This window comes from Phodopus roborovskii, unplaced genomic scaffold (assembly GCF_943737965.1).
Source record: "Phodopus roborovskii unplaced genomic scaffold, PHOROB, whole genome shotgun sequence".
NCBI lineage: Eukaryota > Metazoa > Chordata > Mammalia > Rodentia > Cricetidae > Phodopus > Phodopus roborovskii.
Genome location: NW_026125554.1, coordinates 545289 through 572896, shown reverse-complemented (window position 1 = coordinate 572896; position 27608 = coordinate 545289). Strand labels below are relative to the sequence as shown.

Sequence of the window (27608 nt, the reverse complement as noted above, 5' to 3'; positions counted from 1 at the left end):
TGGGGCCCAAGGCGTGGGTGGGTAGCAGACAACAGCTCAGGCTCTATTCCCTAAGCCAGGCCTGAAATCCCATCAACTCATTAGGCTGAGGTTGGAGGAGTGAGAGTTGAAGACCATTCTCGGTTGTAGAGGGATTTCAGGGCTAGCTTGGGCAACTAACGGGACCCTGTCTCAAAACAGAAAGATAGAAAAGGTCCAGCGTGTGGGTACAATCCCAGCGACCAGAAAGGGAGGTACAAGGATCAGGAGTTCAGGGTCATCCTCAGCTGCACAATGAGTTTGAGGCTAGCCTTGGCGACGTGAGATCCTGTCTCAAAACAAAAAGTTTTCAGTTTGAATAGATAAATTTGGTGGAGACAGGAGGATACAGAGCTCAAAGTTATCTTCTATTATACAGGGATGTCAAGGCCATCTGGGCTGCAAGAGACCCTGTGTTAGAAAAACAAACAATTTTTTTTTTTTAGTCAAAGAAATAAAAACACGAAGAAAATAAAAGAGAAACAAACTGCGATGATGAAAACCGGACACGGACAGTGAGGCGTTAGGGCCGCGGAGTGCGGCGCGCTGAGGACCCGCCCCTACTTGCTGATTGGGCATCCTGCTGAGGTGCGCGTCTCTGATTGGCGGGCGTAGTCTTTGCTCCGCGGCTCCGCCCCATTGGGGCGGCTTCAGGGAGTGGCGGCCGCATAGGCGCGCGGCGCGACGCGGGGCAGCTGTGCGGTGCGGTGGGGTCTGCGGTCGCGATGTCGCCTCCGTCGGGCGACGCGGGCCCCGGTCCGCCGCGGACGCTATCCCTCGCCGCGCGTCTGAGCTTCGCAGTCGGCCACTTCCTCAACGACCTGTGCGCGGGCATGTGGTTTACCTACCTGCTGCTGTTCCTGCACTCAGTGCGTGGCTACAGCTCGCGGGGCGCCGGGCTGCTGCTGCTGCTCGGCCAGGCGGCCGACGGGCTCTGTACGCCGCTCGTGGGCTACGAGGCCGACCGCGCCGCCTGCGCGCGCTGCGGGCCCCGCAAGGCCTGGCACCTGGCGGGTGAGTCGTCCCCACATCCACCCCAGCTGTCACCCTGGCCCTCCTCCACCCCGACTGTCACCTGGGGCTGTCCCCCACCTTTGACTGTCACCTTGTGCCCGTCCTCCCTCCTCTGACTCACCCAGTGTCTGCCCTATTGGTTGCCACCCAGTGTCTCCGTCCTCCCTGCTGACTACCATCCTGTGTCATGGTCCTCCTCCCTCTGACAGTAACCCAATGTTCCGTTCTCTACCCCCACTGGGACCCTCCCCCTCTCTGACTGTCGCCTCAGGACTCCCGCTCCCACACCGACTATCATCCTCTGTCCGTCTGTCCGTCCTCCCTCTTGACTGCCATGTCGGGGCTTTCTCCCTCTCACTTTCCCGGAGTCTGTTCTCCCAGTGTGTTCTCTTCGGCCATGTCCTTCCTTTCCCTGACTGTCTAGTGGTCTAGCCTGCTCCCTCTATCTACCTGCCGGCCTCCTGTCCCACCCCACGGCCGCCTGCCTTTCACTCCTCCTGCCCTGTCTGTGGTGGCCCAGCCTGGGGTCCCCTTCTGCCTGCGTTTGGTGTGGACATTCGGAAAGTTGACCCTGGAAATCCAGCGAGCTGTTCTGAAGGCTCCGGCCCTACACCTGGGGTAGTGGTTGCAGAGCCTGTTCCAGAAGTCAAGCCCTGCCCCGGGGTGGTGGTTGCCGAGCCACAGCCCTGCCCCTTGGTGACATTTTTTTGTGAGAAGGAGCAGTGGCCTCAGGCTTGCTGAGCAGCAGATCCAGACTGGGCGCTGGCTGGGTTTTTCTAGTTTCTCAAGATTGTTCTAAAGTGTGGAGCCAAAAAGATTCCAGGACAAGAGAAGAACAGTGGTAGCCTAGTGTGGGCATTCAAGGCACAGCCTGGACACCTGTCATATTCAGAAGCTGAGTCAGGGGAATAACTACTTAGTGAGATCTGGTTTCAAAAAAAAAAAAAAAATACTCAAAAGGGATCCTGTTTGCATAGAGACCCAGGGCCAGCTCGGCCATGCCAAGGCCCGAGCCTGCGCCTGGGCATGGGTGGGTGGCCGAAGGTCAGGAAAGGACCCCAGAGCCCCATCACATTGGGGCAGACTGGAGAGGCTCCGACCTGGTGAGGCAGGTTCTCTGTGCTGCCTGCCACTCTAACTGGCCTGAACTCACTCTGTAGCCCAGGCTGGCCACAGACTCAGAGAATAGCAGCAGCACACACCACCACACCTGGCAGATGAACTCCTTAAACCTGAGATTTCTCCTGCTTTGGGTCTCAGAACCAAACAAGAACTCTTAGGTTAACCAAGACCAGAGAGGTCAAGCCCTCCACCTGCAGTTGACCAGCGCAAGCCTAGCTGGGCCAATGGTTAACCAGGCCCCAGGAAGAGCAGGGTGTGGTGTGGTCATGGGACAGTCCAGAGGCCACATGGCCCCCTGGGGCAGTCCCTAGGCATCTGCTCTGGTCCCCTCCTGAGGGTTGGTTTAATTTCTTAATCCAAGATACATGGGATGGTGAGGTCATCTCTGGGCAAGAAGGGGAAGTTGGAAACCCAGTGTCAGACAGAGGAACAAAGCTCAGAATCCTTTCTGGGGTCTCACAGCACCTCAAGTTCAAGTTTATCTACTTAAAAAAAAATGTGTGAAGGGGCTGGGCAGTGGTGGCACATGCCTTTAATCCCAGCCCTCTGGAGGCTGAGACAGAAAATCAGGAGTTCAAGGCCAGCCTGGGCTCCAGAGTGATGATGCCTCCCTCTGGACTGCAGAGAGACCTGTTACTAACCCACTTGGGACTTGGTGTCCCCAGTGGCCTGAGTGTCTAAAACACACTGGGGGGCACCTGTGCCAGCCCCAGGGATTCTGTGGGTGGGTTAGCAGTTCACACAGTGGGATCCCCTGGGTGTGGTGTGAGAACCCCGCAGGATGGAGACTGTGGTGGGAGGTGAGGCGAGGGTGCTTGGGGCAGCAGTGGGAAGGCCTGGGGGCAGGCAGGACAGAGCCGGGTTAGGATGGGTGGGAAGGGGAGGATTTTGGATTCATTAGCCGAGGGCATGGAGCAGGATGGGGCACCCAGTGTGTCCCGGACAGTGGCAGGCTCTTCCTGTCCTTCCTCCGTTCTAGTCACAGGCCACTTGCCACATCAGGAAGACCCCTGGCTCTTGCTATGTGCCTCAGTTTCTCCATCCGAGTGGAGAGTGGAGGCCGGAGCCTGGCCGTTCTGTTTGCCTGCCCCTGTTGCCACCTCAGCCTCCATGTCTCCCCTCTGCCCTCACAGGCACCGTCTGTGTACTGCTGTCCTTCCCGTTCATCTTCAGCCCGTGCCTTGGCTGCGGGGAGGCCACCCCTGAGTGGGCTGCCCTGCTCTATTATGGACCCTTCATCGTCATCTTCCAGTTTGGCTGGGCTGCCACCCAGATTGCCCACCTGAGTCTCATCCCAGAGCTGGTGACCAGTGACCATGAGAAGGTGGAACTCACAGCCCTTAGGTACGTCAGGGTTGGGGATGGTCACCTAGCTAGGCATCCATGGGGAATTCCTTACCTGTCAGCTACAGCTGTATAAAAGTTGAGTGCCAGGCACACTTTTTTCTTTCCTCTTTTTTTGTTTTTTTGTTTTGTGATGGGATTTCTCTGTGTAGCCCTGGCTGTCCTGGAACTCATTCTGTAGACCAAGCTGTCCTCAAACTCAGAGATTCCCCTGCCTCTGCCTCTTGCATGCTGGGACTAAAGGTGTGTGCCACCACCACCTGGCTCATATTTTTAATAAAAAAATGTGACTTTCTTACTAAGTTTCTCAGGCTGACCTTGAACTTGTGATCCCTGGCCTCAACCTCCAGAGTAACTAGGATGGCAGATGTGCACCAGCCTGAAACATGGCTCTAGTATTGGAGGCATTGACTTGACAATTCCAAGGCTGGCAGAGTGGTCTGTGACCCTGGCCAGTGTCCTAAGGTCACCAGATTAGGCCAGGCCCTCCAGGGACCCCCCAAAGGAACCTCAGGTGGCCAAGGACCTGATTGTCTCCACATAACCCCTTTATTCTGCAGTGGATCTGTGGCAGTGTGGGATGCGGGCTTGGTGACCATGCCCACCAGCTTGGCAAGTTAGATGGTATTCTGGATTTCTGATAGGCATTATTGCGTTTATTGAACACTTGCTGTGCACCAGACACAGTTTCTGTGGACTCTACTTGTGCTAGACCTGACCCTCACCCACAGGTATGCTTTCACTGTGGTGGCCAACATCACCGTGTACGGCGCTGCGTGGCTGCTGCTGCATCTGCAGGGCTCCTCCCATGCTGGGCAGGACATCAGTGTAGGTGACGAGTTGGGAGTCCAAGACATGCCTGTGTTTCGGGTAAGTTGGGGCTGCGTGATCGCCCCAGGGTCCCCAAGCCTGTGGGAGCCATGGCTGACCCTGCTGTCCTTTTCAGAACCTGGCCCTGATGGTGGTGGGTGTGGGAGCCGTCTTCTCTCTGCTCTTCCACTTGGGTACCAAGGAGGGGCGGCGGCCCTGGCCCCGGGGTACAGAGCCTGATGAGCACAGCCCCCTGGTGGCCCCCACAGCCAGGCCACTGCTGCTGTGGAAGCATTGGCTTCGGGAACCAGCTTTCTATCAGGTGAGAAGACACCCAGTCCCACCCACCAGAACCACCCAGAACAGACACTGTGGAAGCCCTCGGCTTGTTCTCCAAATCCCTGACTGGTGAGAGTGCACTGCATCTCCCACTGACCCCTGGGCTTGTCCCCCTGCTTATCTGCCCACAGGTGGGCATGCTGTACATGACAACGAGGCTCATTGTGAACCTGTCTCAGACCTACATTGCCATGTACCTGACCTACTCTCTCAGCCTACCCAAGGTGGGATGGGGTGGTAGACAGTGGGGTGGAGATGGTCGGGGCTCCTCCCACCTGGGAGACCCCTCTGGACCACTGCTGCCTTTCCCTCCACAGAGGTTCATTGCTACCACCCCTCTGGTGATGTATGTGAGTGGCTTCTGCTCCTCCTTTCTCATGAAGCCGGTCAACAGGCGCATAGGGAGGAACGTGAGTGACAGGTGCTGTGGGGGTGGGCAGGGGTGAGGGCAGACCCACAGCCCTGGGTGTCACACAGTGGCCTGAATCCCACAATCCAGGCTTTTGGGCAGCAGGGTTCTCTGACCCTCAGGCTGCAGGACCCTGGAACCTTCCAGGCTGTCCCAGCCTGATGGACTGTGGTCAGTGCTGCCTGGCCTGGATATAGAATGGAAAATTGATTAGAAATGTCTAACCTGGATGTGGAACAGAAAGCCAATTGGTAATGTCTGCACTGGGCTTAGAACAATAATGCCTATCCTGGGTGTGGAATAGGACACATTTTAATGGAGCCTTTCCTTGGGCTGAGGACCAGACAGGGCACAGAGTGCCCAGGAATGTGGGCCTGATGTAGGCTATGTCTCCTTCCTTCCCAGATGACCTACTTCACCGGGCTGCTGGTGATCCTGGCCTTTGCAGCATGGGTGGCCCTAGTAGATAAGCTGGGCGTGGCTGTGTATGGGGCAGCTGTGCTGCTGGGTGCAGGCTGTGCCACCATCCTTGTCACCTCACTGGCCATGACAGCTGACCTCATTGGCCCACACACGGTAGGGCTGGTGGAAGGAGCCTTGGGAGGCCATGGTCTGGATCCTGGGCTTGGGCACTGACCTCCTGTGTGTCCCCCAGCACAGTGGAGCCTTCGTGTATGGTGCTATGAGCTTTTCGGATAAGGTGGCCAATGGGCTGGCAGTCATGGCTGTGCAGAGCCTGCATCCCTGCCCGTGAGTTCATACTCCTCAGACTGGAAGAGCAACACATCCCTTTCTTTGGACCCCACATATTCATTCAACAAACACTGAGTTTTCTTGAGCTGAGTGCTAAGGGCCAGGCTGCAGCAGACACAGAGCCACTAGGGCCCCTAACAGTGTGGGTTCCTAGGCCACCCAGCACCCAGGACAATGCCAGCCACTTCCCTAAGGGCTGATGTAGAAGTGGATTGAGTGTGGGGATGGAAAGGTGCAGTCTCAGGAGTCGAGGTGAGGCAGGAGGCCCAGAGGGTTTCTGAGAACCTGAAGTGTGTTCAGGAGTTTTGCTAGGTGGTGTGTGTGCGTGCGTGTGTGGTGTGTGCGTGTATGTATGTGGCGTATGTGTGTATGTGTGTGTGTGGTGTGTGTGTGGGGGGGTGTTAGTGTGTGTGTGTGGTGTGTGTGTAGTGTGTGTGTACCTGTGGGGGGTGCGTGTGTGCGGTGTGTGTGCATGTGTGGGATGTGTGAGTGTGTGTGGTGTGTAGGTGTACGTGTGTGTGGGTGTGCGTGTGTGTACGTGTGTGTGGGTGTGCGTGTGTGTGGTGTGTGCGTGTGTGTGGTGTGTGTGTGGGTGTGGGTGTGGGTGTACGTGTGTGGGTGTACGTGGGTGTGGGTGTGCGTGTGTAGGATGTGTGAGTGTGTGGTGTGTAGGTGTACGTGTGTGTGGGTGTGCGTGTGTGTGGGTGTGCGTGTGTGTGGTGTGTGTGTGGGGGTGTGTGTGTGTGTGGGTGTACGTGTGTGGGTGTACGTGTGTGTGGGTGTGCGTGTGTGTGGTGTGTGTGTGGGGGTGTGTGTGTGTGGGTGTACGTGTGTGGGTGTACGTGTGTGTGGGTGTGCGTGTGTAGGATGTGTGAGTGTGTGTGGTGTGTAGGTGTACGTGTGTGTGTGTGTGCGTGTGTGTGGGTGTGCGTGTGTGTGGTGTATGTGCGTGTGTGGGGGGGGTGTGTGGGTGTGCGTGTGTGTGGGTGTACGTGTGTGTGGGTGTGCGTGTGTGGGGTGTGTGTGCGTGTGTGTGTGGGTGGGGGTGGGGTGTGTGTGTGTGGTGTATATGCGTGTGTGTGGTATACATGCGTGTGTGTGGTGTGTGTGTGTGGGTGGGTGGGGGGTGGGGTGTGTGTGTGTGTGTGTGGGGAAGAGTGTACAGACATAGGGTCCCCTGGAACTTCAGATAGGAGCCATAGAGGGATATCGCAGAGCACACTACAGCCATCCATTCCCAAGGACCCTCAGCTGGCCTTCTGTCCCCTAGCTCCGAGCTGTGCTGCAAGGCCTGTGTTGACTTCTACCACTGGGTGATGGTGACCGTGACTGGCGGCATAGGTGTGGCTGCAGCCCTGGCTCTCTGCAGCCTCCTCATCTGGCCCATTCGCATTCGTACCCGTGAGTCTCCATCACTGCAGCTTGGGTGTTGGGTGCAGGCTCCAGGTTGGGGTGGGGTACAACCTGGGGCCTGCTCTTCCCAACGCTACCCTACTCCTCATTTTCAGGGGACCCCAGAGACCGGCCCTGACCTGGCTGCCCAGGGCAACACGACGAAGGACCAGGCAGACACCCTAGTCCTGACCCCTATTTGCTCGGGGTCAGAGGGCACGATGTGTGGGTGGGTGGGATACCTGGTTACGCTCGCTGAGCCCTGGGGGCCCATGGGTGCCCTGCCCAAACTGTGGACTTGGACGCAGCCCAGAGCAGGGGCGGGGAGGCTGAGATCTTGGTCAGCCCTCGGGGACCGGGGGAAAAACAAAGCGCGGTCACGGAGGCTGGAGGACAGATGCCCCAGGCCCTGCGTCTGGCCTTCGGCGAAGTGTGAAGCACGGGTTGGCAGCAGGGCTTTATCAGAGCGTGGGCGTGAAGGCCGGGGGTGGCTGGCCGGTGGCCGGGCAGGGGCGCTCCCCACCCAGGTGCCTGAAGTCCTGCGAGGTGTAGCGTGGTCGCTGTGGCGGCGACAGGTAGGGTACGTAGTCGGACCGCCAAGGTAGATCTGCCCCGAACTGGTTCCTGTTGACCACTGGGGACAGGGACTGGCTCAGAGGCTGAGGGACCCTCTGTATGTTGGTCACATCCACGGCAGCCACACCCCGGCACTCCCACACCCCTTTCCCACCTGCTGCCAGGCTATATAGTTTTTTTTTTCCGTTCCCTGTTGTTTTGACCCAGGGTCTCTTCAGGTTCGACACCATAGCGCAGGCTGCCCCGCCCCCGCCCCTAAACTCACGGATATCCTCCTGCTTCTGCCACGGGAGTGCTGTGTGCACCTCCACCCCGGACTCCCTCTGCCTCATCCTGAAGCTTACCGAACTCCTTGCCACGGATGTGCCTGTCCCTCCATTGCACGCACCCCCAGCGCGTGCTTGGGCTGAGGTACTGCGCTGGCAGCGTGGGATCCCAAAAGGCAGTCTCCCGCAGGTGCTGCCTGTAGGCTGTGGGGAGGCAATGGCAGCGTCAGCATGGGACCCACGGGTGTGTGCAGTCGGGGATGCGACACTCACCAGATGGTAGGCTGCGCTGGCGATTTTCGAAGCAGCCGTGCCAGCGTGCATAGGCCTCACGGTATGGACTGTCGAGCGCTCTGGGCAGCATGTACCAGGCCTCGCGTGGTTCTGAGTTGGTCAGGCCGGTGAACCACACTTGGCCAGCTGCGTCCTGTCCCATGGGTGTGAACTTCCAGCGCATGGCTTGCTTGATGGCCGGTGCCCAACGAGGGCCCTCCACGGACAGGTAGTCATTGCTGAGGGAGGATGGGGACTGAAGGCAGATACCCTGTTGCTCCTAGTCTGTTTCCCTGTCTCAAGGGTGTCTGGTCCCTTTGCAAAGGTGCTGTGGGGTGAAGGTCACTCCATCTCTGCCCAGCGTCTCCTCTGTGCACTTGCCCACCTGCAGTCTTTGTCATGTAGCTGAGGATGGCCCTGCTTGTTCTTGAGTCAGGTCTCAATGTCAGTGTGGACCTGGCAGCAACCCTCACCCTCCTCAGCCTGCCAGGAATGAGCTGAGCCTGGCTTCTGGGGGCAGGAGGGGACCTACCAAGGTCATGCTTCGCAGGAAGCTCCCCACACAGATGATGCCTACGGCAGAGTGCCAGGTGGCCGGGGCGCTTTGCCAAGGCCCTGCAGTGATAGGCTGAAGAAATTGGCAGTGGAGAAGAGGTTGTGGTCCCTTATAGTTTGAAAACCAAAACTAGGGCTGTGGAGGCTCCATGGTGAACCCCTGGGAATGTCACCAGCACCACAAAAGGCTGGAGTATGAATGAACAGGCCTGGGAAAGGGGAATTTTTTTGCTGGGTGGAACATTCCCACATTCACAATGCTGAGGCAGGAAGATCTTTGTGAGTTTAAGAATAGTTTGGACTACACAGAAACATCCTGTCTCAAATTTTAAAAATGTGCATTGTGATGGCACATTCCAGCATTTGTGGTGAGAGGGCTCAGAAGTTTAAGGTCATCCTTGGCTACATGGTGAAGATTGAGACCTCATCTCCCCACTAGAGACAGACAGACAGACAGACACACACACACACACACACACACACTGACCAGGCACCTTATTCCTTAGTGCTGCCACCTCACACATACCATGGGCAGGTGGCGGAGGGAGTTCCAGTGACCTGACACTGGAGGCTTCCCTTCTTGGGAGTGGGGGTGTACACATGCCTGAACCCCAACTTCTACCATGCCTGTAACTCAGCCACCTTGAGACCCACCTGTATAGAGGGGCGGGGAAGTAGCGTTCCAGGGTGCCCGAGGGGACAAAGGGCCGGGCAGCCTCCCGCCTCAGGTTTTCCATGTCTGCCTCTGTGTTCCCAGAGGCTCAGACCACCAAGGCCCTAGGGCCATTGTTGACAGGGACAAAGGTGTCCCAGCAACAGGGAAGTGGGCAGCCACAGTCCCCATGACTTCGACACACTTCCTGGTGTGGACCTGGGGCCTTGGACTCCTGCCAGCTTCCTACATGGGGACACCTGAATGTTCCTCAGCTCTTTCCCTGTCCCACAGCACAAAATCACGCCCTCCTTGTGCCAGGGTCCCCACAGCCTGCCCTTACCCCACCCAACTCTATCCTCTGGCACTGTGTTTAGCAGGGGTGTGCTCAAACCAGTGAGACCCTGCTGGTGATGGGTACACGCTCTGGACCATTACACAGCCAGTGTGGAGGGACCTTGAAGACATGGTGCTCAGTAAGGGATCCAGAGACAATGACAGCCAGCATAATGTGGGCTCCATCAACAGGAAGTGGATTCATGGGGGGCTGTGGCTGGGGCCTACCTCTGTGGTCATAGAGTTCTGGAGTTAGCAGTGATTGTTACATAACTGACGATGTTGAGTCCAGCAGCCTGCTCATTTTATGATAGTACATTGTATGTTCTGTGTATTTTACTACAATAAACAAATGGCAACACAACCAAAACTCGAAGTGCTTGGTGCACAACCCACTATGCAGGGGCAGTGCCTGTATACCCAAGGAACCAGGTCCTCTCTGCTCTCTGACATGCTGCGCGTTGAAAGGCTTTTTTTGTGCAGGCTGTGCCTAGCCCAAACTACACAACAGCACATGTAAACACTGTGCTCCCTTCAAGATTGGGGCACACAGCAAAGAGGCCTCTGGAGTCCCTGGGCTACACCCACCTGCCTGCAGCTCTACAAGGCTCTGTGGAATTGGGTTCTGGACTTCCTTCTCTACCCATGTCCGCAACCTGTCCCTTCATAACTTAGCTAAGCATGGAGATATGACCTTGCTATGCCTGACCCAGGCTCCCTACTGGCCCTCACTCTTCACACAGCTGTCTGCACACTGGGGACCAGCCTCTGTGACAAGTGTGGTGTTGGGGTGTGCAGGGCAGGTTACTTACAGAGCCTCCTACACCGCCTACCTGGCACATCAGAAATCAGAATGCAAACTGCACCTAGGTCCCAGGCGTGTCTGTGTAGACCAGCAGGGCAATAAGTGGCCCTTTGCACCAGCACATAGCTGAGGGCCCCAATAGGGCATTCTGCTTTTGGTGGCAGGTCAAAGAGCAGGTTGTGAGCAGCAGTGGCTGAAACTCCCGTTGGGGAACACAGTGCCCAGTGAGGCCACTGGCCTGGGCTTTGCTAAGAATCTCTACCATAAGAACCTGACTCGAGGCCACACCCCCAGCCCTGCAGGCAGCAGACCCCACAGTGACCCGTGTCCCAATGGCCAGTGGCTTTCCAGCCATCAGTGTTGGAACAAGGCAACAAAACACACAACAGAGCCCAAGGCATCACAAATACATATATACACACGTGCACACACCACAGGCTGCAGCTACCACACCAGGGATCTGTAGTGTCCCTGGGTGAGGAGGAACAGCAGAGATGGGGTCTGAGGTCAGGGAGGCCTGGGAAGCTTCCAGAAGGCCAAGAGGAGGTGGACAAGGCAAACGAGGCAGCTGGCTGGGGAGAGGGCAAGGTGACACGCATGGGGTTACAGGAAGCGCACACAGACAGGGTGTCGTAGGTGAGAGGTGCAGGTCCCCGCCAGCGCCTCCCAGGATGCTCCGACTTAGGTGGCACTGGGGTGGCCGCAGAGAGGGGCACAATGGCTCTGGTCCACAGGTTCCCAAGTGACACTGGGTTTGGGGTTTGATGGGATCTCGGGCCTCCTGCTCAGCTGTGTCCATTATGGCTCGGGCAGTGGTGACTGGGAGGTCTCAAGTGTCCAACTGAGTGCTGACAGTCAGCAAGAAGGGGATGCAGCTGGTGGCCGAGGGTCCCCATGTCCCTGTCCCAGACACTGGCTCCACAGCTCACAACGAGGCATTTAATGAGACTCTGGGGTCTCCGGCCCGGCTCCCGCCCGCCAGATGTCTCTGGGGACTGCGGGACAGCAGGACCATGCATGCTGACTGCTCCATCTCTGCCCCATGGGGCTTGCGCATCCCGCCCGCCCGCGGGTCTATCGGATCCGAGTGAAGAGGTTGAGCACAGACACGGATTCCTGGGAACAGGGAATGTGAGTGATTGTGCCAGGGTGCTGGGAGAACCCAGGGGCATGACAACAGGGCAGACGTGTGGACACCCACGTTACCTTTGTAGATCTTGTTTTGCTGAAAACATTCCAGAACCGCAGGGTTTCATCCCCGGCCCCAGTGACGATGGCCTCTCCATCAGGAGACATGGCCTACAAAGGGGACAGAAGGACCCTGGTTGTTCTCTAGCTGCAGCAGGCAGCTTCAGAGACCCAGGCAAAAGCCAGGCAGGTGCCACGGGACACAGACTGGGCTGAGGGTGCAGGGCACACAAGGCTCCTGAAGCAGTGGGTCTGACCCCTGGGTTCCCGAGCTGGGCAAGACACAGCTGAGCCTACCAGGCAGCCAGAGACACTGACACTTTTGTTGGACAGAGGGCATGTGGCACAAGTTCTGGTGAGCCCCAGGTGGCTGACACTCACCAAGTAGAGGACACGGTATGAGTGGCCAGTGAGCTTGGCCACCTGCGTAAGGGACGGGTATTTCCACACAAGGATCTGGTTCTGTGAGTAGCCATGTGTGCTCACCTAGTGTAAAAACTGAGTGTTAGGGCAGAAGAGGGTTTGGAGATCCCCTTGGACCCCCCTCATGGTGATACGGAGTCTGGGCTGGCCAAGGCTAACAATCTACAACGCACGCAGGTGGCAGGGTCCTGGTACTCTCTGGGTGGGACAGTCTCTGCACCCCCAAGTGCCCACCATGTGCACTCACCAGCTCGTTGGCATGCTTGGACCAGGCCAGATTGCACACTTGAGAGCCGGTGTCAATGCACTGTAGTGGCTGCCCTGTCAGGGTGTTCCAGAAGCGGATGCAGCGGTCGGCCGTGCCACCACCAGATGCCAACAGTCCGTGCTGGTGTGGGGACCAGGCAATAGCCTTCACGGCTGCCAGGTGCTCTGTGTACTGCTGCACGGGGCTTACAGTCGAGTGGTTCCACACGAGCAGCTGAAGGCAGGCCGAGGCTGTGACAGGAGGCCCGCCCACCCAGGGAACCCCCCCACCCCAGGTCAACTCTGGGAATGTGAGCTACATGTCCCAAGAAGACCCCAGGGACCTTGAATACCTAGGCCATGACCTGTGCACCCCCCTCTCTCTCTTGTCCCAGGTTCTACTGTGGCCCTAGCTGACAGCAGGGATAGGCAGGGCAGGGTAACAGTACTCGTACCTTGTTGTCATTGCCCCCCGAGGCCAGTAGCTGGTGGTCTGTGGACCACTTGAGGCCACACACCTCCTGCCGGTGGCCCTGCAGCCGCCGCTCTGACTGTAGGGGTGGTGTGCGGATATCCCGCTGTAAGATCATCCTGTCACGACTACCAGATGACAACTGGTCCGCATTCCAGGCTAGAGCTCCTACAGGGTGACAGGAGATCAGCTTGGGCATGATCTAGGGCTGTGGCCTGAGGGTACAGCTGGGCTGGCCAGGTCCTCACCCACTCTCGCTGTGTGGCCCTCCAGCACAGACAACTTCTTCCCAGCGGCTGCGTCCCAGATCTGCACGAAGCCTTTGTGTGTGCCTACTGCAACCAGGTTCCCCTAGGGTGACAGTGTGGCCAGGTGGGGATGAGAAGTCTGACCATTTCCTGTCCTCCACCAGAGATGCAGAGCAGCCTCTGAAAGCTCATTTCTTTTGTTTTGCTTTTTAAAACAAGGGCTCATGCAGTAGCCCAGGCTGACCTCAAACACTGGGCAATCTTCTATACCCACTTTGCTTAAACCCTCCTTGGGGCTTTCCAAGCAATGTCACCATTCGGCCAGCCATCACTGCTCCAGCCCTGTGCTGGAGCACACCTGCCACCCCAGCACTCTGGTCTTTGGTGAGAAGCAATGTGGTCTCACTAGGGAGGATAGCCTGCAGCAAAGCGCCTAACTCAGAGATCAAAGGGTCAAGTGAGCTCCACCCTTCCTCCTTCTGTAGGGGACACAGGTGACCCCTGCACTCTGCCCTCCTCACTCACCCGCTCAGACCATCCCACAGAAGTCACTGAGTCCCCTTCCACAGAGAGGTCACAGAGCCGGGTCACCTGTGGGTAGGAATTTAGAGTAAGGGGACAGTTGGGCTGGCCCTTGGATCTCGGCTTGGGCCTCTCTAGTCACCATTCAGTCCATAGGACCAAACAGCACAAGAAGTGACATCAGAGGCTGGCAAGGGGATCAGCACCCTGAGGCCACAGTGGTCCCTGCCTCAGGGCAATGTGGGTGTATGTGTTTGTGGAGTACAACTGACAGGGTGGCTCTGTACAGGGTGCTCCCTCCCTCCCTCCTTCCCCTCCCCTCCCCTCCCCTCCCCTGTGGCTGCGGTCACAGTCAAACCCCCACAGACAGTTCCTGGGCGACCACCTGGCTGGTGCACGCACTCCACAGGTACACACAGGTGCCCAGCCCCACGCTGAGCACGTTAAGGGAGGACCAGTCCACCAGGTTGAGGTAGAAGTCATCCTGAAGCTCAGGTGCATCCAGCACCTTGAAGGGAATCTTGGAGATCTTGCGTGTGGGCTTCCGTGGTGATCGCAGCAGCTTCTGACTGCGGGGAGAGCAGGATGCAGTTCACTGCTGCCCCAGACCCCAGTGTCCTTATCACCATCCAAGCACTGGGGGACCCAGCCCTGGCTCACCTCTTGTTGCTAACAGGGGACAAGGAGTATGGGGACACGTCATTGCCATCATCAGGACTTGAACGCTTGCTGCTGAGGGAATACTGAAGGCAGAGACACCAGGCTCAGAGGCTGCTTTGGCCTCGGGACTTGGGAACCCGGAGTACCCACAAAGTTGACAGACAGGGCTGGAGGTGCAGAAAGACAGAACAGGTCCCCCTGCAGCCCCCTCCCTCAAGGGCTCCTGGCTGCCCCTGGCTCACCGTGAAGAGGCCCTTGTGTTCGGGCGTGGAAGGCTGTAGCCGCCGATCCTCGGTCTGTGGGTCCTGCACCTTCTCGATGCCTGCCCCCAGCAGCTCATTCTTCAGCAGTGCGGAGTAGGCCAGGCCATCTGCAGAGACAGGGCAGAGGCAGAGTTGGACTTGTCTCTGGGATAGGGCCTCAGGAGGGGGCAGGACCTGTGGCTGAATGGGCGGAGCTGACCCTCACCTTTGCCATTGTCTGAGGTGGCATCCTTGGCCTTACGGTTCTGGCTGGGGGACTTCTCGTTCTCCTATGGGAGAAGAGCTCATCAGGGGACACCACAACAAGGGTCTGTGCCCACCTCAGGGTGACAGGCCCTGCGTCCTGCGCGGCCCTCACATTGATCCTGTGGAAGTTCACACTCCAGTTGGCCCCAGCCCGTGAGGGGATAAAGCGGTCACCATGTTTGCTGGGCGAGGATACTGGGGAGTTGGCTGGTGTCAGGGTCCTCCGCATCTCTGCGACCTGGGAGAGGGGTAAGGGGTGAATTGTGGTGACCCCCAGGGCAGGTCCCTCAGCCCATGTGTTCAGGGGCAGAGGTCTGCCGGTGACACCCTGGGGGACTCCACAGGGGTGGCCCCTGTCACTCACACATGGTACTGTGTTCTCATTCTGGATGATGATCTGTCGCAGGAGCCTACGCTCATAGTCCTGGTCCATGGCGGGCGGGGCGGGGCCCGCAGCCGAGGGCAGCCTGCCAGGCAGACAGAAAGTAAGCACATGGCAGCCCAGGCCCTGGCGAGCACAATGACAGGGATGACAGGCTTGCTGTTTTGTAAATCTTATTTTGATACAAGCTCTCACATAGCCCGGGCTGGCCCCCAACCTTGTATGTATCAAAGAATAACCTTGAATGTTGTCCTGGCTCAGATATATGTCACATATCCTAGGAGCTGAGGACTCAGAATCCCTTAGTCTGGGAATCAGGTGCATGTGCAGTGAGCCTCAGTCCCTTGAGTGCTCAGTGCCAGCATGGAGGTGGGGCCAGTGCCAAGCAGTGTGTGTGTGTGGGGGGGGGAGTTGGGGACACCAGCCTATCAGCAATTGGAGCAACTGTGACCCATGACCCTTGCTGCCCACTCAGACATCATACACTTAAGATAGTAGGGGTGTGGTGATCCAGGACAAAGCAGCCCATACTCAACAGTTTGCTGAGCCCACAGGTTATCCAGGATTGCAGGCTATGAGGCTACTGCTCGCTAACATAGGACCAGGCCCTTGGCCTATACACCAAATGGCTTTTATACTCCATGGCAGAGACACAGGAAAGAAAAAAAGGGGACAACATCCAGTACAGAGTGCTATAAGGCTTCCAACTTCTCCATGTCCCCCTGCCCCAGGTCCTAGACACCATAACATGAGCTCATGCACGTGTACATACACCAATGGCACCACAGGGCCACTCAAGGTTGAACATACTGAATACAGAAAAATACAAAGGCAGAAGCAAGAGACTGGCTCCAGCTCCCTTTTCCAGAACATTCCCACCCCAAAGCTGGGTCCTCATTCAACACCAACCAACTCCTTACCCTTCCTGGAGCCAGGCACTCTCCGTGGCTCCAGTTGAAGGACCCTGTGACCCAAGAACTGTACTATACTCCTAGATGCCCCCAAGATGGACAGCTCATACAAGGAGCCTGCACAGCTGCAGACCCATACACATCTGAAGATTACCCAGCCATAAACAGAAAAGCACCAATACGACCTTGAGGGTACTGTGGTCAGTGCGGGCCCCATGACAGGAAATGTCCCAGAGACCACTACTCTATCCACCCACCATCCTGGACATAGGCTCCTACTATATGTCAAGGTGGTCTTATCTTGGCACAATCCTCCTCCTGCCTGAGCTCCCTGGGCTGGGATGGTTGGAGGGTAAAGAGTTCAAGTCCATCCTTAGGTACACAAGCTAAAGGCCAGGCAGCTTACATGAGTCAGGCCTGGAAGACACAGACCAGGGCAGCAAAAGCCTTGGGAGCTGTCCAAATGTGCCACCTTGCCACTGTAGGTGAGATGACCACTGGGGGCAGGGACGAAATGACGGACAGATACAGAAGCCATTCCTGATCCTAGCATTATGGCCTCAGGAGTATCTTCTACTCACACAAGACTTTGGGCTGGGTGAGGGACGGGTGTGGTGCAGAGCTGTGAGGCTGAGGAGTGACAGGAGCCAAGTGTGAACCAGGCATTGTCATAGTGTGCCTAATGGCACACCGGCTGTCTGGCTTGACAGGGTGGACCGCCCCTACCTCTGCCTGGCCTTCTGAGGGAAAGGCTGGACCTTCTCTTGCTCTTTGGTCCCCAGAAGCCCAGGTGGCAATCTCCCTGCTGGCCCCCAGTCTCTGGGTACAGCCTTAACCCAGCAGCAGGGTGACCCAGGCCCGAGGTCCATGAACTCCCCTCAGGCGGCAGGACTCTGCTCCAAGTCTGGCCCACTCCTCCCATGCCCAGCCCAACCCAGCCAACCCTTGGGAGCTCTGGGCTGTGGTCCTGTGCATCCCTGCTATGTCAGCCTCTCTAGGTGTGTGATGGCACTCAGTGTGCAGTATGGCCCAAGCCTTCCCGGTGTAGTGCCCACTGCTGTTGAGAGCGCAGGTAAAGTGAGTGGGCCATCAGTTCTGTGCCTGCCCGTCAATGCCACTGGGAGTCAGGGTGCCACCAGCCGTCTACCCACGCTGCACACTTGTCCACTTGCTTGGCACTGGCACAGGAAGGCCCTTGGGCACCTGCCACCAGGAAGCTCCCCAAAGGAGCAAAATTCAGCTCATATGGCCCTCACACCCTACAGGGACTACAAAGCTTGAAAAACTGGTCCCCACATCTTGTGTATCAAGGAACCCAAGGTGAGCCCCCAACTGCAGCCATGTGTGGGAAGTCACCATACTGTACTATGACTGTGACTGCGGCTGCGGCGGGGCTTGCTGGGTCCTGCAGGGTTCTGGTCTCCCCACACACTCCAAGTCTCAACAGATACATATGTCCCCAGAATCAGGACCCTTTCATACTCCCAGTTAAGGCAACAGAGACTGCTCAAGGCACCCCACTGTGGAGCAGGTAAGAGATGGAGGCTGACGACCTGCTGCATCCCAGGCCCTGGCACCAATCCCTGCCCAGGCCCAGCAAAGCACTAGGCCTCTTCACCCCAATCTTCCCTCTGCCACAACTGATGGCAGCCATGAAGTCAGGGCAGGACTGTCACCTGCCCTGGAAATACACATGGGGACAGGATACCTGAAGAGCTGGGCCGTGGGAGTGGCCTGAGGTCAAAGCTCTGGTCAGCTCCTGTAGCAGTGTCCACCTGGGGGTGCCTGGACACAGGGCTCTTCCTTAAATCAGATGGCCCACAGACCTCAAGTGCTGACCAGGGCTTGTGCTCCCCGATACCCTCAGGAGCAAGGGTAGGGAGTTCCAAGGACACAGGCTACCCAACAGACTTGTTGCCCAGTTTCCTGCACCCCCTTTGTTCTCACCTGTATTACCACAAACTCCCTGTGAGACATGCTCCCTGTGCAGACATGCAGCTCTGGTTAGAGCCTCCAAGAGTCCCCACACCCAACAACCTTTTAGTAGGTGCATGGGAGACCTGGGTAGCTTCACTACCAGGACCTTGGGCTCTTCCTGTGGGGCGGGGGAAGGGAAGGATGAAGTGGGGGGGAGATGACACCTGCAGAGCTGGCACAGCACAAAGGCTCCGAGAACTGTCAGCCAGAATGGACAGAAAGTGCCAGTCAGTCAGTAAGTAGTGGCTGGTGTGACAGAGGCAGAAGCAGGCACATGACAGGCCCCAGCTGGCCTTCTACTCCTGCTCAGTAGCCTTCTGGCCACAGGAAATAAGCAGAGCAGGAGGTCTTGACAATTCCCATCAGCCAAGGACCCCCAGGGTACTGCAGCCCTGTACGCCTGGGGTCTGACTAAGACACCTCGCCCAGCCTGGGACCCAGGGTGTAAGCCCCAGTGCATGCTCACACACCCATTCCTTTGTCAGGGGGGTGCTGCTCTCAGCCACCCTATACTGTCCTTCAGACACTGTCCTTCTGAGCTGGCTCATGGGGCTCTGGTGCCTGCCTGAGAAGAGAGCCACCTGCCACTGTAACTGGGTCTCTGTGTGGCACACTAAGTACTCAGGGTCCCTACAGGAGGCACAGGGGCTCTAGCTTACACTCATGCCACACCCACAGCTCTCCTAGTCATCACCATCCCAGGGCAGTTTGCAGACCCCCAGGGTAAGGGACCCAGCACCAAGCTCTCTCCTAATTCCTGGCTTCCAGTCACCATGCATGTCCTTCACAATGGCTCTAGGGACAGGGGAGAAACAACTTGTCAAGGGTCACAGTATGGCAGGACAGGAGGTCCAAGCATGTGTACTCCCATGGGAGCACTTGTTCAGGCACAGTGACACCGACCAAGGATGCCATGGCAGGCAGGAAGCTTTTAGAGCAGAACACTGGGCTGGAGACTGGAGTGACACCTTATGGGAATGGGGTGGCCTTTGGGATGATGGAGAATTCTAGACTATATACAGGTGATGGCCACACACACCTGTAAAACGTGAGATGTGAAAATATTACTTGCATAAAGCACAAAAAAATCTGAAGGAATAATTAATAAAAGTGAACTTTTTAAGCCGGGCCAGTGCTCAGGAGGCAGAGGCAGGAGGATCTCTGTGAGTTTGAGACCAGCCTGATCTATAGAACAAGTTCCAGGACAGTCAGGACTGTTATACAACTCTGTCTTGAAAAACCAAACCAAACCAAACAAAAACAAAAAACAAAACAAAAGAACAAAAAGACAAAAACTTAACTTTTTTAAAGCAAAGGCTGGTGAAGATGGAGGGAGTCCCCAATGGGGCCAAGCATGGTGGTGCACACCTGCCGTCCTGGCACTTGGGAGGCTGAGGCAGAAGGACTGCTGCATATTTGAGGCCTCCTAAGCTAGAGTGAGACTGTGGTGAAAACAAACCTCAGAAAAGCAGGCTGGCAAGACAGCCTAGCAGGAGGAGGCAACTGTTGCTGAGCCTGTACCCCTGAGCTGGAACCCTAGGACCCACATGGTAGGCAGAGAATTCACCCCTGCAAAAATTCACCTGTGACCTACATATACATGTACACACAACACACACACGCGCACACACACACACGCACGCGCACACACATGCACGCACGCGCGCGCACACACACACACACAGAGGAGTGCATAGAGACACACGGAGACAAGTGGGGTACATGGTTCCTGAGTCAGTGCTGGCTGAGGTGCAGGAGGACCCGTGTTTGATCCTAACCACCTCTAAGCCCAGCTCCAGAGCATCCTATGCCCTCCCTGGCTTTGGGTTCCCACACAAGTGCACAACCCCAGCAGACACACCTTAGAAATAAAAAGTAAATCTTTAAGAAAAACAATGGAGGCTAGAGAAATGGGTTAGAGGTTAAGAGCACTGGCTGCTCTTCCAGAGGTCCTGAGTTCAATTCCCAGCAACCACGTGGAGGTTCACAACCATCTGTAATGAGATCTGGTGAATTCTTCTGCCTGCAGGCATACAAGCAGGCAGAACGCTGTATACATAATAAATAAATCTTAAAGAAAAAGAAAAACAAACTACAGACTTGGGGGTGTGGTACCACCTCTTGTACCTTGATCAAGTGCCAAGCAGAAGACATAGGCAAGGGAATCCTGTCGTGGATTTGTGGCTGTGGGGCAGGTACCTGCCACAAGGGAGCAGCAGAGGCTTGGATTCCCAGCTGCACACAGAGGCTGCCTGCTGGACAGGTGTCCCCCACCTGTGTCCTCGGGGCCACTCTGTAGGGTGGTAGATTCAGGGCTCACTCCAGGAAGCAGGAATCATGAGGTGCTCCTGGGATTTGCCCCTTTACTCAGGGGTCCTCAGAAGACTTTGAATCTTGCTTCCGTGACATGACACAGAAAGTCTTGGCAATCCAGAAGCCTGGAAATTAGGTTGTGCCTGAGAAGATCCAGGAAACAAATGGCAAGCCTGGATGTGGACATGGTCCCCTTGATGACAGACCAGTCTCCCTCCCTCTGACATGGTTCTTGTTGCTAGACAGCCTAGACTGACCTCAAACGATCCACCCTGCAGCCTCAGGCTCTCAAGGTTTGTGGCCTCCTGCCCCTGTCCCAGCAGGCCCCCACACCAGCAGGACACTTCTGGACTTCTAAGGAGGAAAGAGCAGAGGGACAACCCAAGCCTGCTCAGGGACAGCCTGGATCCTTCCAAGCCCCTGAAAACACAGGCCTGAAATCCCAGCTACTGTGGCAGCTGAGACAGGAGGATTGCCAGTTCTAAGTCAGCCTGGACAACCTGAGATCCTGTCTCAAAATAAAAAGGAAGGGCATGAGTACCAGAGTTCAGATCCCCAAAACTGTCATGAAGACCCAGGTGCTGCTGAATACACACATGCATATCAACTCCAGTGCTGTGGGCAAGGGAGCAGGATGGCTGCAGCTTCCCAGCTGTCAGCCTAAGGATAGGCAGTGAGACTTGTGTCAGGGGAATAAGGTTGACAGTGACAGGGTGGGGAACATGACATCCTCTCCTCTGGCCTCTGTGTACCTGCACAAACACGCATGTATACCATACACACTACACACTACACACGCACACACAGGTTTAAAGAAATAAAAGGGGCTAGAGAGATGGCTACATGATGAGGTCCACAAGCAAGGAACCAGCTTTGGTTCCCAGGACCCATGTGAGGTGCCTCTAACAGCTCCAATTTTAGGACATGACAACCCCTCCAGCCTCTATGGGTACTGCATGCACATGGTTTGCATATAAGCAAGATGGATGCATGCGTGCATGCACACTAAAAACAAACACAGCTTTAGGGCTGATGAGATGGCTTGGTGGTAATGAGTCCTGGCTGTTCTTCCAGAGGACCCGAGTTCAGTTCTCAGCACCCACACGGTAACTCACAACTGTCTGTAACTTCAGTTCCAGAGGCTCTCTTCTGGTCTGTCAGCCACAAATGTGCGACCCAGATATACACACAGGAAATATATCCATACAAAAAATTAAAACAATAATCAAAATATCCATACACATCTTTTTTAAAAAGGCTAGGAGCACCAGTCAGGGGTGGAGCCTCTGCCCAGAATCTCTGAAAGAGCAGCTAGGGCGTGGCTTATTGATGAGTTATTGTCTAGCATGTGTGAAGGCCCTGGGCTCCATGCCCAGCACCAGGGTTCCTGACCCTCTAGTACAAGGAAGCAGAGGGCTAGTATTGACAAAGAGACTATCCCCTTGATACAAGCCCCAAGACCAAGACCATGACCTATATGACTACTGGGTTAAATTCCTCAAGTACCAAGCACACCCTGGAGATATGCTTCTGGAACCCCAATAATACTTGCATCACCTGGTGGGTGTGGTGGTACATTCCTCTAACCCCAACACTCAGGAGGCTGAGGCAGGCAGGTCTGAGTTTAAGGCCAGTATGATCCACACAGTGAGTTCCACAGAGGAAGCCTGTCTCAAACAATCTAACAACCAAGTAAACAAACTAACTACTTGTAACACCTGCCATCCAGGCCCATGAAAGTCAGAGCCACCAGACTCCCTTTCTCTCCAAACCTGATTCCCAGACCCAGCTGTGGTGTCTTCACTGGGGAATCACACTCATTCAGACTGCAGGCAGGAGATGGGACTGGGGTTCAATAGTCAGAGGAATGAGATTATCTCTCTCAAAGGACAGGTATGGAACGTACTTCCTGCCAGGACTGCTGCCCTGGACTAGGGAGTGAATATGGGGAAGCATGGAAGGGAAGGTACTTCTACAGGGGTTGGTGTCAGGCTTATAATGGGAGACCAGTGGGCAGTATGATTTGAGGGTTCTGTAGGGGACAGTGGCTTTGTCAGGGATAGAGGACAGAGGACCCTGGGCTTGCATTTGGAGACAAAAAGCAGAGGTTCAGACCTGAGAGGGTATGTGGTGGTTTTGGGGACACAAACTAACTGGGACTTCTGGCAAAGTTTCCCCTGAGATGAGGCACCTGGATGTTGAACCACTGAGTGTTGCATGACAACTTTAGTTGCACCAAAATCCCATCCACTAGGTGACACCCCCTCCCCTCCAGGACAAGGCCATATCTGAGACTTCTGGGCTTTGACTGCAATTTTATGAGGGTGACTCAGATCTGGGAGTTCAGTTTGGATGTAGGGAATGTAGGGGGATTTGTAAGTCAACAGGGTGTAGACGAATGGTTGTAGTTGTAGAGTTCTGAGTGAGCAGCATGGGGAGAAATGTCCTAAATTTGGGGTAATATAGCTCAAAAGGATAGGAGCTGTGGTGGACAGGGCGAGGTCACTGAAGACAGATGGCTCTGGGATGAAGGGCCTCATCTGGGTTGTACAGTTTTGGTGAAAGCAGTAAGGGGGTGACGCGGATTTAGGGGTGCATGGAGCTAGGAGTTGGGATAACACAGGGCCTGATCTAGAGTAACAACATGTGGAATGCCCTGTATTTGAGCTCTGGGGATAGAGGGCTATGATGGACAGGGCGAGGTCGCCGGTTGCAGGCGACTCCGGTTGGGGTGCCACAGGGCCTGACCTGGGATCAGGGTGCGTTTGCACTCTGGGGTCTGCGGAGCAGCGCGGGTGGTGCCCTGGATCCGGGGGAGCAAGGCTCGGAGTGGGGCTGAGGACGGAGGGCTCTGACAGACACGGCAAGCTGGCGGGGTCGGAGCCAGGACTGGGGGTCGCTGCGATGTGGGGTTCAGAGTCAGGCGACTCTGGAGCCCCGAGAAGGAAGGGGTCGGCCTGGGGGGCGGGTCCCCGAGTCACCTGTGTCCTCACCTGCCTCGCTCCCGTCGCCAGCCGGTTCCCGCCGGTCCCAGGAACACGTCGCGCCCACTCAAGGCCCCTCCGCCGCGCCAGGCCCCGCCGCCGCAGCTCACGGGAATCCCCCGGCCTCCGCGGTCGCTAATATGGCGGCACTCAGCAGCAACCCGGCTCCCTCCCTCCGTCTGTCCCGCAGGGCGCGCGCGCACCCGCGACCGGCCCCGCCGCCGAGCGCATCCCCGCGCCTAGGCCACGCCCCCACACGCAGGCGCGCTGAATCTCGACAGGCCACGGCCCCTCGACCCTCCCACTAACGCCGTCAGAGTCTTCCTGAAGAAGCCACACCCTCAATCACGCCCTTCCTACGCCTCGTGCGGCGCACCCGCCAATCCCCTGCGCTCCAAGCTGAAACTACGCCCTTTCGAGTCACCAAACGCCCCTTTGCGCCACGCCCCCTAGCCGTCACCACGCTGCCTCTGGAAGCCACGCCCTCTGGACACGCCTACTGCGCGCCGTGCTCCCGCCCACCGCGTCCAACTGCTTCTGCGCGCTGCAGCGCGGGGCAGCTCGGGAGTATGGGCCGTCCTTCAGGATTCAAATCAATACAGGAAGCGAGGCGGTACGCGTTGCCCGGGGCAACCACGATCGGCAATGAGGTCCAGGAAGACTGGAATAGGGAAAATAACGCGGATGACTCGACTCTGAGGAAGGCGTGGCTCCTGTTTGTGGAAGACGCGGGGACGCGTCACCCCGAAACTTTGATTCATTCGGCAATTACGTGCAGTCATCCCGCCTCCCGCCGATGGCACCCGGCGCGCGACGCTGCTGTGCAGGCACTAAACATTTGTGTATTGTTTTGATTTTTCGAGATAGCTCATTTCTATCCAGGCTGGCCTCGAACTGGAAGCAACCCTCCAGCCTCAGCTTCTGAAATGATAGGATGACATGTATGTGACAATACACCACCCCGGCCTCAAAATCATTTTTATCGTGCGCCTACTGAGTACTCTCCAAAGCCCTAATGATGACAGCTCAAAACAAACCTCAAGAAGGTCCTGCTTCAAAAAAAAAAAGAGGTTACGGTCAGATGACTCAAAGGGTAGAGTGATTGCAGCAAGACAAATGGTCTGAGTTCCAATACCCGGAGTCCACTGGAGCTCCTGCAAGTTTTTGCTTTCTTTTTTTGGTGGGGGAGGGGGGCTCGACACAGTGTTTCTCTGTGGCTTTGAAGGCCATCTTGGTACTAGCTCTTGTAGACTAGGCTGGTCTCGTACTCAGCAGAGATCCTTCTGCTTCTGCCTCCCAAGTGCTGGGACTAAAGGTGTGCACCACCAATGCCTGGCAAAATAACACACAGTAAACAAATAGAAGTTTTTTTGAAAAGTAAGAAAAGACATATAGGGCAGAGGGCAAGCTGGAGGGCTGAGCAGAGTGAGCAAAGGCCTTGGGATGCTCAGCAATCACAGTCCCAGATTCTGGTGCCAGATGACTCTTCCAAAACAAGACAATCACACTGCCAGGCTTTGGGGGAAGTTGGGTCATTTTTTCTCGATGGGCAAGTTGTGAAATCCACAGCCCACACAGGAGAGGGGCTAGCAGCTGTTCAGAAATGGAAACAGAACAGCCAAGCCACAGGACACCTCCTGAAGCACAGCCACCAACCCACAGCCTCCTACTGAGAACATGGATGCCCCTTCATTCACAACCTAGTGTTGGCCCCATGGAGAAGGGAGCAAGACCCTTCGAGCAGTGCACCATCACACAGCAGTGAAAAAGGCTAGGGCTCTGATAGGTTACCAAACAGAGGGACTCAAAAGGGCACAGTGCTCAGCTGAGAGGGCCAGACACAAAGGGCCATGATGTGAGGGCCATTGACAGGAAATGTCCAGAAATGGGAAATGCATCCTGGGTGTCAGGGTCTAGAAGGCTCAGGTGGGAAGTTACCGAGTTCAAGGAGAGCCAGGCTCAAAATAAATGGCGAAGGAGCTGGTAAAGGTGTCTGTGGCCACATCCAAGATAAATTGGTGGCACACACCTTTAGTCCCAGACTCGGGAGGCAGAGGCAGGCAGCTCTCTGTGAGTTCCAGACCAGCCTGATTTACAAGAGCTAGTTCCAGGACAGCTTCCAAATCCACAGAGATACCCTATCTTGAAAAACCAAAACCAAAACCAAAAAAAATAATAAATTGGCTTGTCATCCGCTGACCTCCTCAAGAATGCTGTGGCAAGCACACACATGAGCATGAACATTTAGAGTTTCAAATGTAATTAAATAATAAATACAGCTCGGTGGGCAAGTTTTGCCAACATGAACAAGGTTCTATGCACAGAACCACCAAAAATTAAACTAAAACACACTTTTGGGCATATTTGTTAGAGCCCTTGCCTGGCAAACACACTCACCCAGCTTAACAAAAACAGACCTGTCAAAGCACATCTGTCTTTCCAGTCTTGGGAACAGAGGCAGGAGAATCAGGACTTCAAGGCAGGGGCTGGAGAGGTGTTCAGTGGTTAGAGCGCTGGCTGCCCCTGCAGAGGACCAGGGTTCTGTTCGTAGCACCTACAGGCCTTCCACAATAGCCTGTGACTCCAGTTCTGGGTATCCGACGCCCCCTTCCGGCCACCACGGGTACTGCACTGCACACAGGGCATACAGTCCCAGGGGGCCTCTTCAGGTACTGCATGCACAAGTTGTACATAATCTCATATGGACACATACATACACAGAAAATCAACAACTCTTTAAAATGAAAACAAAAAAGAAAATCTAATATATGTATGTATTATATATGTATGTATGTATGTATATAATATTTTCATGATGTGTCAAAATTTATTAATTTATACCTTTGTTATTATTATTATTTTGGGGTTTTTTGGTGGTAAATCCACAGCCACAGGTCAGGTGTTCAGATTCCTAGTCATGGGTCTGTGAGATGACTCAGCAGGGAAAGATGTTGCCAACATGCCAAGGGACCTGAGTTTGGTTTTTGGACGCACATGGTAGAAGCTGACTCCTCCAAGCTCCAAGTTGTCCCTCTTCCCACATGGCCATATGTGCTCCACCTGTAAATATAACAAAATAAATACAATAAAACACCCACCAAACTAGCCAGTGACACAGGCTTGTGATTCCACTGTTAGAGAGCTGAAGCACAAGGGTACATAGGCTGGACTTAACAACAACAAAACCCACTCTCTCTCTCTCTCTCTCTTTTCCAAGACAGAGTTTCTCTGTGTAATACCTAGCTAACCTGGAATCAGCTCAGTAGACAGGCTGGCCTGGAACTCACAGAGATCCAAAATGCCTCTGCCTCCTGAGTGCTGGGAATGAAGGTACGTGCCACCTCTGCCCAGCTAAAACCCACTCCTATAGAGACTGGAATAATGGGGCCACAAGCCAATGACTGCTGCTTAACCAACACAGCTGGTGAAACCAGAAAATGCCTATAGAGAGAGGTGGGCCCTGTAGCCACATAGATACTGGATTTCTGGCCATCATGGACTTAGGGTGGAGAAACTGCTGAAGGGAAGTCATGGCTGCTGGGCCTGTGCAGCTTTTCCTGGTATCAGTTCCTCCCAGGGTGGCCTGGGCAGCATGCCAAGCTGTAGCCAGAGCACCAGCCTCCCTCTAAGCCATATCTGCTTCCTGCACCCTTGGGCCCTCGCTTCCCCTCTGCTGATCTGATGGCCAGATCACACCTGGCATTGCCCCTTCCACAGCCCTTTCAGAAGGCTCATATAAACATGAGTTGGGGATATAAACATCAGTTGGAGATGTGCCCCTGGCAAGCAAACCAAGGATGACAGCACAGCCCTTTTCAGTAGCCGTGTTATTTATTTTTCCCTGAGTGTGTGCATGTGTTTCCCAATTACCCTCCATCTTGTATTTGGAAGTAGGGTCTCTCACTCAGACCGGGGCTCACCCTTTGACCAGGCTGGCCACCCTTGAGTTCTGGCATCCCCTGACAGCATGTCACCTGAGGAGCCAAATTTCAGAGTCCTCAGGAAATAGGTGTGATGGCTCTGGTCCATGGTGCCAGCACTCAGGAGGTGAGCCCTAGGCTGCAGAGTAAGATGCTGGTCTTGATGGGCATTGGAAGCACATGCCTTTA

At 55.6% G+C, this 27608-nt stretch overlaps 3 protein-coding genes across 4 annotated transcripts; 1 reads left to right on the top strand and 2 right to left on the bottom strand.

Moving 5' to 3' along the window:
- The first annotated feature begins 683 nt into the window (after positions 1 to 683).
- On the top strand, positions 684 to 7542 carry Mfsd12 (major facilitator superfamily domain containing 12). Its single transcript, XM_051177281.1, has 10 exons — positions 684 to 1032; positions 3288 to 3498; positions 4230 to 4368; positions 4445 to 4630; positions 4779 to 4871; positions 4965 to 5057; positions 5462 to 5632; positions 5712 to 5806; positions 7080 to 7210; positions 7318 to 7542. The coding sequence occupies exons 1-10, from the start codon at positions 744 to 746 to the stop codon at positions 7338 to 7340; spliced, it is 1431 nt and encodes a 476-aa protein (XP_051033238.1). The 5' UTR covers positions 684 to 743; the 3' UTR covers positions 7341 to 7542.
- A 103-nt stretch (positions 7543 to 7645) lies between these two features.
- Tektip1 (tektin bundle interacting protein 1) lies at positions 7646 to 9705 on the bottom strand. Its single transcript, XM_051177326.1, has 4 exons — positions 9526 to 9705; positions 8317 to 8555; positions 8122 to 8247; positions 7646 to 7835 (listed from the first exon to the last, which is right to left on the bottom strand). The coding sequence occupies exons 1-4, from the start codon at positions 9606 to 9608 to the stop codon at positions 7663 to 7665; spliced, it is 621 nt and encodes a 206-aa protein (XP_051033283.1). The 5' UTR covers positions 9609 to 9705; the 3' UTR covers positions 7646 to 7662.
- Positions 9706 to 11056: 1351 nt separating this feature from the next.
- On the bottom strand, positions 11057 to 23763 carry Fzr1 (fizzy and cell division cycle 20 related 1). 2 transcript variants are annotated; one of them, XM_051177277.1, is made up of 14 exons: positions 23497 to 23763; positions 15297 to 15399; positions 15045 to 15170; positions 14892 to 14955; positions 14666 to 14793; positions 14424 to 14506; positions 14149 to 14332; positions 13767 to 13832; positions 13242 to 13344; positions 12977 to 13161; positions 12523 to 12756; positions 12234 to 12338; positions 11871 to 11963; positions 11057 to 11780 (listed from the first exon to the last, which is right to left on the bottom strand). In XM_051177277.1, the coding sequence occupies exons 2-14, from the start codon at positions 15363 to 15365 to the stop codon at positions 11739 to 11741; spliced, it is 1482 nt and encodes a 493-aa protein (XP_051033234.1). In that variant the 5' UTR covers positions 15366 to 15399; positions 23497 to 23763; the 3' UTR covers positions 11057 to 11738. The 2 variants fall into 2 exon arrangements, with proteins under 2 accessions (XP_051033234.1, XP_051033232.1); XM_051177275.1 differs by having other exon boundaries at positions 23509 to 23763.
- Positions 23764 to 27608: the final 3845 nt, after the last annotated feature.